Raw genomic sequence first — 12,254 nt, 5'->3', positions numbered from 1 at the left:
TAACTGAAAATGGTTTCCATACCTCCTTCACTTCAACAGATTCGGAATAAATTTTTTTCAAAATCCATTGTAACAATTTTCTGATGTAATGAGTTTTAAAAGTAGACATAATGCCTTGATCTAATGGCTGAATTAAAGAAGTTGTATTAGGTGGCAGGAAAATTACTTCGTTTGAATGACTTAAATCTTTTGGATAGACTGGCACATTATCCAATAGTAATAAAACTTTGAAATCTGAATGTTTTCCACAGCTGGCACAAAACAATTTAGAAACCATTCTTTAAATAAATCGGCAGTTACTCGAGCTTTTTTATTTACTCTCCAATGTATGGGTAACGTGTTTTTATTTACACCTTTCATTGCATGAGGATTAAAGGATCTATCAACTAGCAAAGGTTTTATCATGTAATCCCCTGATGCGCTACTGCACATAAGTAATGTTACATGATCTTTTGATGCCTTAAAACCTGATGCAGTTTTCTCTTTTTTTTGAAATAAACATTCTGTTGGGCATTTTTTTCTACCAATGACCTGTCTCATCGGCACTGAAAACTTGAGGTGATGTGTATCCATGCTCTTCAATAATTTTTTGAAATTTCTCTGCATACTTCTTGGCAGCTTCGTTATCAGCCAGTGCACTTTCCCCTTGAATTCTTATGTTATGTAAAAAGAAGCGGTTTTCAAATTGCTCAAACCAACTTAACTGGCAACAAACTCTGGTTTAACAGAAGATTCTCTATTTTCTTTTAACTTGTTATAAATTTTTAGTTCCTTTTTGTTTAATTACATTGCTATCTAATGGGATTCATTTTTTTACTGCTATCAATCCAAACACAGTGCTTTTCCATATTCTCAATTATTGCTGCTTGGAAAAGAGCTGTCGTATTTGCAGGATTGAAAGCTCCTGAAGGAACAGCAGTTCTAATTTTCTGTTAATTTTTCTTTATGGTCTGGATTGTTGCTTCATTTAAATGTAAACTTTTCTGCAACGAATGATACCTTTTCCCCTTTTTAATGACAATCCAAAATTTGTATCTTTGATTCTAGAGAAATAAAGTTTCTTTTAAGTGGTGCTTTTTTTAATTTCCTTAGGCATAATTTAAGGCTGGAATTTAATTCACAACAAAGAAATTATTCCAATATGGTTCTCAAGAACAAAGTTTAGTAATACATACTCAGAAAAATTTATAAACTATCAAATAAAAACCAAAATAACCTTACAAAACCCTTAAAAGTCACGAACTGTACATTTCAAAGTCATAATTTTTTATGGTCTCAAAACAAGTACAAGTTCAATAGCACAGAACCTAACACGGATATTTCCCAACAAAATAAAATACGAGGATTTCCCAATAAATTTTTTTTTTTGTTTGCATAATGACTAGCAAGTCAACAGCGGGGATTCACAAAAAAGAACAGAGTGTACATTCAACATAATATCAGAGTTTTCCCTGCACAAAAGCTCAAAAATACTGTGTTACGTGAGGTTTGCTGCAATTCTCTAATTGTGTTAGAGTGAAACAGTGTTGTGCAAGGATTGCCGCAATTTATCAATCGTGTTAGAGCAAAGTTGTGTGTAGAAGTACCATGCTATACTGGGGTTGCCTGTATAGGGTGATTAGACATCCCACTTTTGAGTTTGAGAGGTGTTTCATTCTCCTAAAAAAGGGGTGAAATGGGACACTATATAATCACATTTTTTTTCAGACAATGCTGTTTAATTTAGAAATTACATGAAAATTTTGGGTAACACAATTTGTAAATGGCACTTTTTTTTTTCTTTTTTTTTTTTGTTTTATTAGATGTTAATCAAGTTGACTGGAATAAGAAAAAATTGTTAACACTACTGAGCCTAAAACTTATATCTCTCTCTTATAATTGTATCATCAGTTACATTCATTTTATAATTAAAGTGTAATATATGGGCAATGCTTCTGGTTAAATGTATTAAAAAAAAAACAATCATAATAAAATAATGGTTTTTAATTAATCTCTGTTCCCAATAGATAGAAGTTTGTAATACACAATGTAAGTCAAAGCATAAAACGATCTGTGATACACTGTATGTTTCTAAAATAACTTATATGGAAGTTACATTTTTGTGATTTTGTGCATTAAGTAGTCGTTTATCTTTAAAAATCTGGTTACTCTATCCGGTGGGGACATGCCAACCTATTTTATCCCAAAAGAGGAAGACTGTCACAGAATGGTAACATTTCTTGAATGAAACTATTGATTTTTTGACTACAGGAGATCAACTGAACTTCTTATACATCTCAGATCTAGATTTAGTGAACTAGATCTCAGATATATGAAAACTGCCTAGGATGTTTCAGTAGTTCTTACTGGGGTCTCATTAATTCTCAGTCTTTAGCAGTAGAGCTGCTTGGATCTAGTTAACATTTTTATCCCTGTATTTAAAAAAAGTTCTAAATTAAAGAAATGCATTCAGTTTTGAATTTTTTGGTTTTCTAATTACTTACATGAAGCTCATCATCAACATCCTTCTGCTTTTCAATAAGTGTCTGCAATTCTGCTTGTCTTTTTTCCATTTCTTTTTGTTTTCTATACCTTTCTATCTTTTCTTGTCTCTGTTTAGAAGCTACTTGAAGGTTGAAAGGTACAGTATTATTTTCTAAAACTGAATTTTTTTTTGAGTCATTTTCAACTTCAGAAATTAACTCAGCTTCTATATCATAGGCTTTGCACCTTTGTAAAAAATCTCTGAAATATATCTAAAGGAGGAAATTTAAATTCTTAATTAAAAAATCCCAGTAAAGTAATATATTACAGGATTAAAGCAACAAGACTTTTAGCAAAGCTATATAAAAGAACTCCTGTAAGCATAAAAAAAATTTTTAAAAATAACTAATTTACCAAATATAAAATCAAATATAATCAACTAAGAAAGGCAACAGTAGCAAATACACAAATGATATAAAAAAAAATTTAGAAAATGTTATATTATAATATTCAATATATTATGTTCAATATATTCAATATTCAATATATGAGTGATACGGGGGGGGGGGGTGTATTAGTCATATATATGTCTGCCAGGGGGGAAAAGTTGAAGATGCTGTAGAGCATATATTTTCTTTTAAGGTCACAAAAGGTGATACTGTTGTACACGTTGACACAAATGACATTTAGGAAAGGAGATTGCAGATTTACTTAACAAGTACAGGGCAACGTTGAAAAAAAGTCGCAAGTTAGGGTTAAATTTGCAAGTGTTTGCAATTATGCTCAGACACAATAGGAGGAAGTATATGACAAGAGCCTTGTCAACCAATTCAACCCTGGAGTTGTGTAAGGCTCATAGGGTAGAATTTTTCTCAACCTGGTCTGTGCTTGTTAACAGGAAAGACTTCTACAAGGATGGGAACACTTAAATAGAGTGCAACAATATTTGCTATCAAGACAGCCTTAGGTGAGTCAGAAAACTGCTAGCTTGTAGGGATACATGGACTAATTGATTAACAATAGCCACAGGCAGAGGTGAAAATGATTCTTGCACTGTTTTTACTGAAACGTGCAGCAGCCTGAAAAGCAAGGTGCTGGGGATTTCAAGGCCTGCTGTGAATCATCATGGAATAGGTAAATACATAGGCTGTGTTAGGGTAACTAAGAGTAAAAACAGGTGCAGTGCACCTGCACCGATGCCATAAGCACAGTAAATAAATTTGATGAATTTGAAGTGCTGATCAAGTCATCAAATGCAGACGTTGTGGTGAAATCACTCAGATATAAGAAATGCAGAATTTGAATGCAGGGGAGTACAATATACAGAAAGGATATTGTGTATATTGTCATGTGGCACCGGGGGATTTCCCCTACAAACCACGTATTATACATTGCGATGCCACAAACTCTGTAAATGCCAGAAATAGAAGAGAAAAGTGCGAAAGGGGATGTCAGTGAAGAGGGAGGAAACAGATGCAGAAGATTAAGGTGGACAATAGGAAAGCTGTCTATCTGGAAATAAGAAGTTAAAGGGATAGAGGGGGCACCCCTGTGGGAGGAGCCCATTCTAATATGAACAGGGCTTTTTAAGGAAAAGCACAAGGTTTGTGGTGGTAGGGTCCACCAGGAGAAAAGTTGGGATGGGAGGTGGGGGAAAGGGAGATGGGAGTGCAGTGACAGAAAGTCATAGGGTCAGAGTGCTCTATTTGGAGGAGAGGAGTCCACTCTGTGAATACACAATGCAGCTCTGCATGAAATCACACACTGGGCAGACTAGCTGTAGCCAGTGTCAGCAATTCCCACACCATGCCTCAAAAGAGAGGATGCATAGCATCAGCAAGGCAGAGGTGGTTCCCTGTGGGTTCCCCCCACACTGCAGTCCAGGTAGGGAGGGCCTGCCAGAACACTACACAGTCTTCATATGTTCAAACCTTACACACAACTTCCACTCCTACAGATGCACAGATATACACATTATTTTTTTTCTATTTTTTATTACTCATTTAGGTGTAGACTGATAGATAACAATGGACAACTATCACTCACTCATGTACCTCCTTGCATACATCATACACTCAGAGACAGGACACAGGTACCAGCTAAATAAACAGCTATCAAGACGTCCACACGTTTTTTATTTTTTTTTGATTCATTACAACTACATTCACTCAGCCATCACACCTATTAAATTTTTTGTAATTAAGTAAAACCATTGGTAATGAAAATGTGAGACGGAAATGATGCAAATGACGTCACTTCCTAAATGACGCTAACTCAGTCACTAATGTTGTTCAGGTAGAGTAAGTAGCAGGCGTGAGCATAAAAATGCTACATCATTCATAACTTCAGTTCTAGCTGTTTGATTTTAAATTTAAATGGTTTTGATTTTTGTCAGAGGTTTTCACATAAAATAAAACACCTTTCATGTGTACAGGGTACACATGGTTTTTTTTTTTTTTTTTTTTTACACACACATTCAGAGTATGACAATTAACATCTATTGGAAATTTCTCGTTCGCTCATTCACACATGGTGATCCCTTTTATAACAGTACCATGAATAGACGTAGTACACATACAATTTATATATTTCTTTCCCCCGCAGGTGAAGTGGACTCCTTTCCCACCCAGCAAATTAGACATATCAACACTAACTACACTATTACATACATTCACTCGCACTTGATATACACTCCATCAAAAACATTTCTTTTCATACTTGCACTCGGTGGGAAACATTCTAGCTGGCCAATCATTATCAGTAGTTGTCACAGTCAGGGAGAGGAACTTTTCAAGGTAGAGGCAGGTGTTACAGTTTAGGTTATCACTGCATGATTGCTTCTCAAAAGCTTATTGAGCAAATTCAGATAAGGCCACATAATGCATGTCATCAGAGACGAGTTGTCCATATCTGCTGCTTATGGATCCTATTTCTGTCACAAGTATACATTTGTGAGGATAATAACTGGGGCAGTAGTATAAGACATGGGCTCAATCCTCATCAGCACCACAAGTACATTTTGGGACATGTGTGAGTCCAAGTTTACATAGTTTTGTGTTCAGGGAGCTATGCCTTGATAGCAAAAATGTAGTGTATAAGTCTGGTGCAAACAAGGGTGAAGGTTTGGGGGAGACTAGGGTTAGCTGAAAGGATATACACGGTAAGAGGGGGTATGCTTAGTTAAGAAGCACAAAATCTAAGGCAGTGCATCGAGTTAACGTGGGTGGCCAATGCAATGCTGAGTCAGTTTGGTGTGACATAAGCACTGAGAAAGCAAAAATGAGAGTAAGAGTGTGTTATATAGGTCTGATGACTGTAGAGTACAATAACAAACTGTACAAGAAATAGTGGGCCAGTAAATTAGAATGTCTTATAATGGGGGATTTTAACTTCCCAAATATTAACTGGAACTTGTAAGTTGGTCACACATAGCAAGCCTTTTGTGGATTTACTGAATGACTGTTTTCTACAGCAGCATGTTAGAGAGGTAACAAGAGAATGTAATACTCTTGATCTGATTATCATCAGTGATTATTCATGCATTAAGAATCTGTAGATAAAAAAAACACTAGGTGATAGTGATTACAGTGTATTGATGTGGAATTTACTTAAAAATGTACTACCATCAAGAGTGAAAGGAAGGGTTTTTACTTTTTTAAAGGTGACTAGTTGTCCCAGACAGTTTTTAAGTTCTAAGCAGTGGGACCAGCTGATAATATTACTATCAGCAAATTCTAAATGGAAAGTATTAAAGAAAATAATCATAGATGCTAGTAGCGTTTCATACCTAAATGGATGACAAATGAACTAATGAGACACACTGTAAAGAAGAAAAATGCATGGGACACACATAAATTATCAGGTGATACAGAAGCCTATGGTAGATATAAACTAATCTGCAATCAAGTCACTAAGTGTTAGGCAAGCTAAGGCAGATTATGAGAAATCTTTGGCAAAGGATGCAAAAAAAAAAAATAACAAAGACTTCTACACTTATGTAAACACTAGAAGGAAGGGGATGAATCACATAGATAGATTTGATCGATGGTTCAACTGTTGAGGATCCTGCTTGGGTTGCTGACAAGCTGAATAAGTATTTTGCATCTACATTCACACAAGGAAATCTTTAGAGGGAGTAGATGCCAGAAGTTTATTAAATTCAACCACTGTTCTAAATGATTTTGTAATAACTGAGAGGAAAGCAGAAGAGAAATTGATGATAGTTAAACGTAAGAAAGGAACCCGTGGTGGATGAGTTCTATTGAATTATATTAAAGGAGGCAGCAAATTAGGTAAGCAAACTCTTAGTCATAATTATGAGAGCATCCTTTGATTCGTGGGAAGTCCCTGGGACTGGTGATGTGTGAATGTATTCCCAATTCACAATGGGGGATCAAAGAGTGACATGAGTAATTACAGACCTGTTAGCTTAACTTCTGTTCCAGGGAAAATACTGAAGTTATTAGCATACGCATATGATGCAAGAAAGCAAGCTTATATAGCATCAGCCAAAAAAAAAAAACCCTTCCCATTTCACCCATCCATTCACTCCAAAAGTTTGTCTAGTTAAGCCTTGAATTTATTTAAGCTGTCAACTCCAGAACATTTTATTAATATTTTTTTTTTATGATCTTGATAGCATCATGAAACATTTCATCTGCTCTTCACTTATTGCACAAAGGTTCTGTTGAAAGAATTAAATGTGGCTGAACTAGACAAACTTTTAGGTGACATCCACCTAGGTCTCATTAGTTCATCTGACATCCACCTTAAAGACGTAACTACCATCAGGGGTAAAGGGAAGGGTGTTTTCTTTCGTAGAGGTGACTACAGTGGTCTCAGACAGTTTTAAATTCTGTACAGTGGGACTAACGGATGATGCTACCAACAGCAAATTCTAAATGGGAAGCATTCAAGCAAGTAATTGTGGAAGCTACTAGAAGTTGTTCAAGGTGGATGTCAGATGAACTAATGAGACTCGTGGCAGAGAAGAAAAATGCATGGGATGCATAAAAATTACCAGGTGACACAGAAGCCTATAGTAGATATAAGCTAGTCTATAATCAAGTCACAAAGGAGGTTAAGCAAGTGAAGGCAGATTATGAGAAATCTTTGGCAAAGGATGCTATATAAGAAAATCAGCAAGAACTTCTTTAGTTAAGTAAACTCTAGAAGAAAGGAGATGAATCAGATTAGCCCACTTTCGAGTGTTGATGATCCTGCTCAAACAACTGACAATCTGAATAAGTATTCTGCATATACATTCACATGTGAGGAGTTATTAAGAGAGGAGAATGCCAGTTTATCAAACTGTAACAGGGCGTTTAATGATTTTCTAATAACTGAGAGCAAATTGGAGGAGAAATTGTTGAAGTGAAACATAAGAGAAAAGAATTTTCTCTGGTAATAAAACAACTATTCCCAAAAATTAAAATTTGGAGACATTGTGATGTCCACTAGTAGGTACTAGAAATATGGGTCACTGTATCGCGGAGGTGGTACAGAAATTGCACTACACCCGTTCAACAGTATCAAGGGTATATCAGGAATATGCCATTTCTGGAATAACATCTCATCATGGACAGTGCTGTGTGCAGAGAAAGGTAGTGGATGAACATGGCTGTCTCCATCTGTCTCGCATTGTTTCAGCCAACCGGAAAGCGACGGTGGAACAAATCACTGCCGACTTCAATAAGGGAGGTGTCAGAAATGTCTCCACCAAGACCATCAGGCAATCATTAGCTGCAATAGGTTATGGGAGTCGCCGACCAATCAGAATTCCATTACTAACACCACGACACGGGACTCTATGCTTCAACTGGGAGAAAGAACATCAGCACTGGACCATGGACAGGTCTCTTGGTCCGATGAGTGTCATTTCCAGTTATTTTGAGCAGACGGGAGGATGCATATCTGGCAGAAACCACATGAAGCTATGCACCCGTCATGTCAACAAGAGACTGTTCAGGCAAGTGGACAGTCAGCGATAGTCCGAGGCATGTTCAACTGGCACACATTGGAACCTCTGGTATTCAGGTTACGTGTCCATCCTTGCAGACCATCTGCATCCCTCATGGTCGTCGTGCATTCACAGGGCAATGGATTAGTTGTTATTCCTTAATTCATAAATTAAAATTTTTATTAATAGGTCACTTGGTCCTTGAGGTTGTCACAGACATTCTCTCATATATGCCAGACAAGCTGCACTTGCTACCTGGGATTCTAAAACACTGATGGAACTGATATTCGGGTGACACTCAAGTCAAGTGGACCCAATTTCGGCGAAGTCCGGATGGTCTGTGACAGCCAAATCCTCTGCTTGCACCTTCACGATGGTAGAACTGTTAGTAATTCTGGGTATAACCTCCATGCACAAGTACATGTTGGGTGACCACCCAGGTGTGAACCAACGTAAGCAGGGGTTGAGGTGTGGCACCCACACCACATGGAGGAATGCCGCCCCTCTATGTTACCAGGCAGTACTAGGTGGTAGATGACTCTCATCAACCGGTGCAATACCACCACTTTGCTTATTGGAGGCTTGAAGTGGTGGTTTGTTATTTGGTTTTTAGGAGCATTAGCAACTAAGGCCATATTGCTCCGGGATATGCGGTGGTCATTCCCTGACCTTTCCACATCCTCCGTATTTGGTGGTGACGGGCTCGAACCTTGGTCTAATCAAGAAGCGTGTGCTATGAACTGCTGGCTTGAAGTGGTGGAACCCATGTTTAGTCTCTAGAGCTAAGTTCCGGTCAACCCTTCCCTATCTCTTCCATCATGTAGTATGATTGATGACTTTTGAGGTTATGATGAACATCGTGGCAAGATCCAATATTCCTTACATTTCGAGGGTACAGCTCTAAAACGGTGTTCGCAGGCCAGCAGCTAGTTAGTACACCGGACCGAACCTATTGGTAACTCTCTAGGAGGCTTCTGGATCAGCTAGTGTATAATCTTGCTACCTCTACTCTGCCAGATAGTGAATGGAAGGAGTCTGAGTAGTACTAGGTGGTAGATGACAATGCGGGGAGCATTGTCGAGGCCACGTTATGTCAAGCATCTGGGTATATTCTTACCATTTGTACGGCATATCCAAAAATTTCGTTACTTCATACAGCATGTCCCACCCACTTTTTCTTACTATTGAATACACCATGAATTGTCAAACTAATAGAGCAAGCTTATCTGTGAAAAGATCTAAACCTCCCAAGCACTTACTAATTAATTTCACAAATATACGTGGTCTCAATTCTAATCTCAATGATGTCCGTTTCCACTTGCAGTCTGCGAAACCCCATGTACTTTTTCTGACAGAATCTCAGTTATCGGTTGATTCAACTACTGCTCATCTCAGATGCCCAAATTATTCGCTGTATGATTCCTTTCACCTCAAAGGTGGTACTTGTGCATATGTCCGTTCTGATATTCCCTGTCAGAGACTTGGCAATATGGAATCTACACTCTTTGATGTTCTCTGGCTTAAAATCTCTCTACCTCATTGTGTAAAATTCATCTGTTGTCTCTACCATTCTCCCAACTCCACTAATCACTTGGAGCTCTTTGACTTCCTCTCTTTGCAACTTGACTTTCTGCAGTCCAACTTTCCTAACAGTGAGGTAATTTTCCTTGGTGATTTTAATGATCACAACTCCAGCTGACTTCCGTTTTCTAGTCACACCGATCCAGCTGTTCGAGATGCTGAGGCTTTTGCAATTTCTAATGACCTTAGCATTTTAGCATTAGCATTAGTAGAGGCATTTGATGCAAGAAAGCAAGCTTATGCAGCATCAGCCAAAAAAAAAAAAAAAAACCCCACTTCCACTTCACCCCTCTGGTTGTTCAAAATACCTGTCCAGCTGAGCCTTAAACTTACTTAGGCTATCAACTTCCACGACAAGGGATGGAAGTCTGTTCCACCAACCAACCATTCGCTGGCTAAAGGCAAATTTCCGCACGTCTATCCTACATCTGTCTTTCCTCAATTTGAATTTATGCCCTCTCAGATGATTATTCTGAGCGAGAGGAAGAATCCCATCAGCATTGAGCATGTTCAAACCATTCAATGCTTTATACACCTCTATCAGATCACCTCGCTGGTGCCTAGTCTCCAGACACTGTAATTTGCAAAACTTAAGCCTTTCTTCGTAAGAGCACAACTTTGTTCCATTCACTAATCTTGTTGCCCTTCTCTGTACTCGTTCCAGCAGCTCTACATCCTTCTTGAAATGAGGCCTCCAGACCTGTATACAGTACTCTAGGTGTGGCCTGACCATTGCCTTATACAAGGGAATAATCACCTCCTTATCCCTGCTAGAAAAATTCCTATATATCATTGACAATACACCATGAGCTACTCTTGCAGCCCGTCTGCACTGCTCAGAGAACTTCATGTCTGTCTGCACAACCACCCCCAGGTCCCTTTCATTCTCTACCACTGTCAGTGTAGTACCACCGAGTTGATATGTTGCTCTGGGGTTGCTGTTTCCCATGTGTAGTACTTTACATTTGTCAATGTTAAACTTCATTTGCCACCTCTCAGCCCATCTGCTCAACCTTTCCAGATCCTGTTGCAGCAGCATAGTGTCAGTAGTGTCCTTGACAACCCTGCCTACCTTTGTATCGTCTGCAAACTTCGACATTAAACTTGATATACCATCATCAATATCATTTATGAATACAGAAAACAATAATGCACCCAACACTGAGCCCTGAGGGACTCCACTAATAACATTAGTCCACGATGAGCAGTGTCCATTCATTACCACTGTCTTCTCCCCCTCAGCCACCCCTTTATCCACAGCAGCAATTTGCCTCCAATGTCACACTGCTCCAATTTGTGCAGCAGTCTTCCATGTGCAACAGTATCAAAAGCCTTTCTAAGATCCAAGTATATAATATCAAAGTTATTCCCTGTATCCAGTTCCTTTGTGACTGCATCATAGTATCCAATCAAATTGGTCAGGCAAGTTCCCTTAACAAAACCATGCTGTGTCTGAGCTATAACTGAAGTCTTGTCTAAACGATCCTGCAGTGCTTCTTTAACTAGTGCCTCCATTAATTTTCCTGGAACAGAAGTTAAACTCACAGGTCTATAATTGCTTGTGTCAGCCTTTGATCCTCCTTTGTGAATTGGGGTCACATTTGCACATCTCCAGTCTGTGGGTACCTCCCCTGAGTCCAAGGAAGCTCTCATAATTAAGGCTAAGGGTTTGCTTACTTCCTCTGCTGCCTCCTTTAATATAACTGAACAGATCCCATCCACCCCAGGTGCCTTTCTTGTGTTTATCTTCAACAGTTTCTCCTCCACTTTACTCTCAGTTATTACAAGATTCTCTAGCTTACTGCTAGAGTTGAATACACCCCTGGCTTTCCCCTCGCTAAATAACTCCTCATGTGTGAATGTCGATGCAAAATATTCATTTAGTTTGTTAGCTACCTGAGCAGGATCATCAACAGTTGACCCATCGATATCAAGTGGACCAATCTGATTCATCCCCTTCCTTCTAGAGTTTACATAAGTAAAGAACTCTTTGCTGTTTTTCTTTGTATCCCTTGCCAAAGATTTCTCGTACTCTGCCTTCGCCTGCCTAACCTCCTTTGTAACTTGGTTACAGATCAACTTGTATCTATCATAGGCTTCTGTGTCATGTGTTAATTTGTATGTATCCCATGCATGTTTCTTCTCTGCCATATGCCTCATCAGTTCATCTGACATCCATTTAGGCCTAAACCTTGAACAATATTTCTTAGTTGGTATGTAAAGCCTAGTAGCTTCCAAGATAAGTTCTTTG

The 12,254-nt window shown here is 38.4% G+C and overlaps 1 protein-coding gene across 1 annotated transcript in view; it reads right to left on the bottom strand.

The window, feature by feature from the left end:
* Window positions 1-12,254, bottom strand: part of Tap42 (immunoglobulin binding protein Tap42) — a 95,169-nt gene that overhangs the window by 35,971 nt on the left and 46,944 nt on the right. The window contains exon 4 of the mRNA XM_090380388.1: window positions 2,484-2,735. Coding sequence (XP_090236514.1) covers window positions 2,484-2,735 — 252 coding nt within the window. The remainder of the gene's footprint in view (window positions 1-2,483; window positions 2,736-12,254) is intronic.

Source organism: Mastigoproctus giganteus, chromosome 1 (assembly GCF_048544385.1).
Source record: "Mastigoproctus giganteus isolate SK-2022 chromosome 1, ASM4854438v1, whole genome shotgun sequence".
Lineage (NCBI taxonomy): Eukaryota > Metazoa > Arthropoda > Arachnida > Uropygi > Thelyphonidae > Mastigoproctus > Mastigoproctus giganteus.
This window is presented reverse-complemented; position numbering and strand designations above follow the sequence as displayed.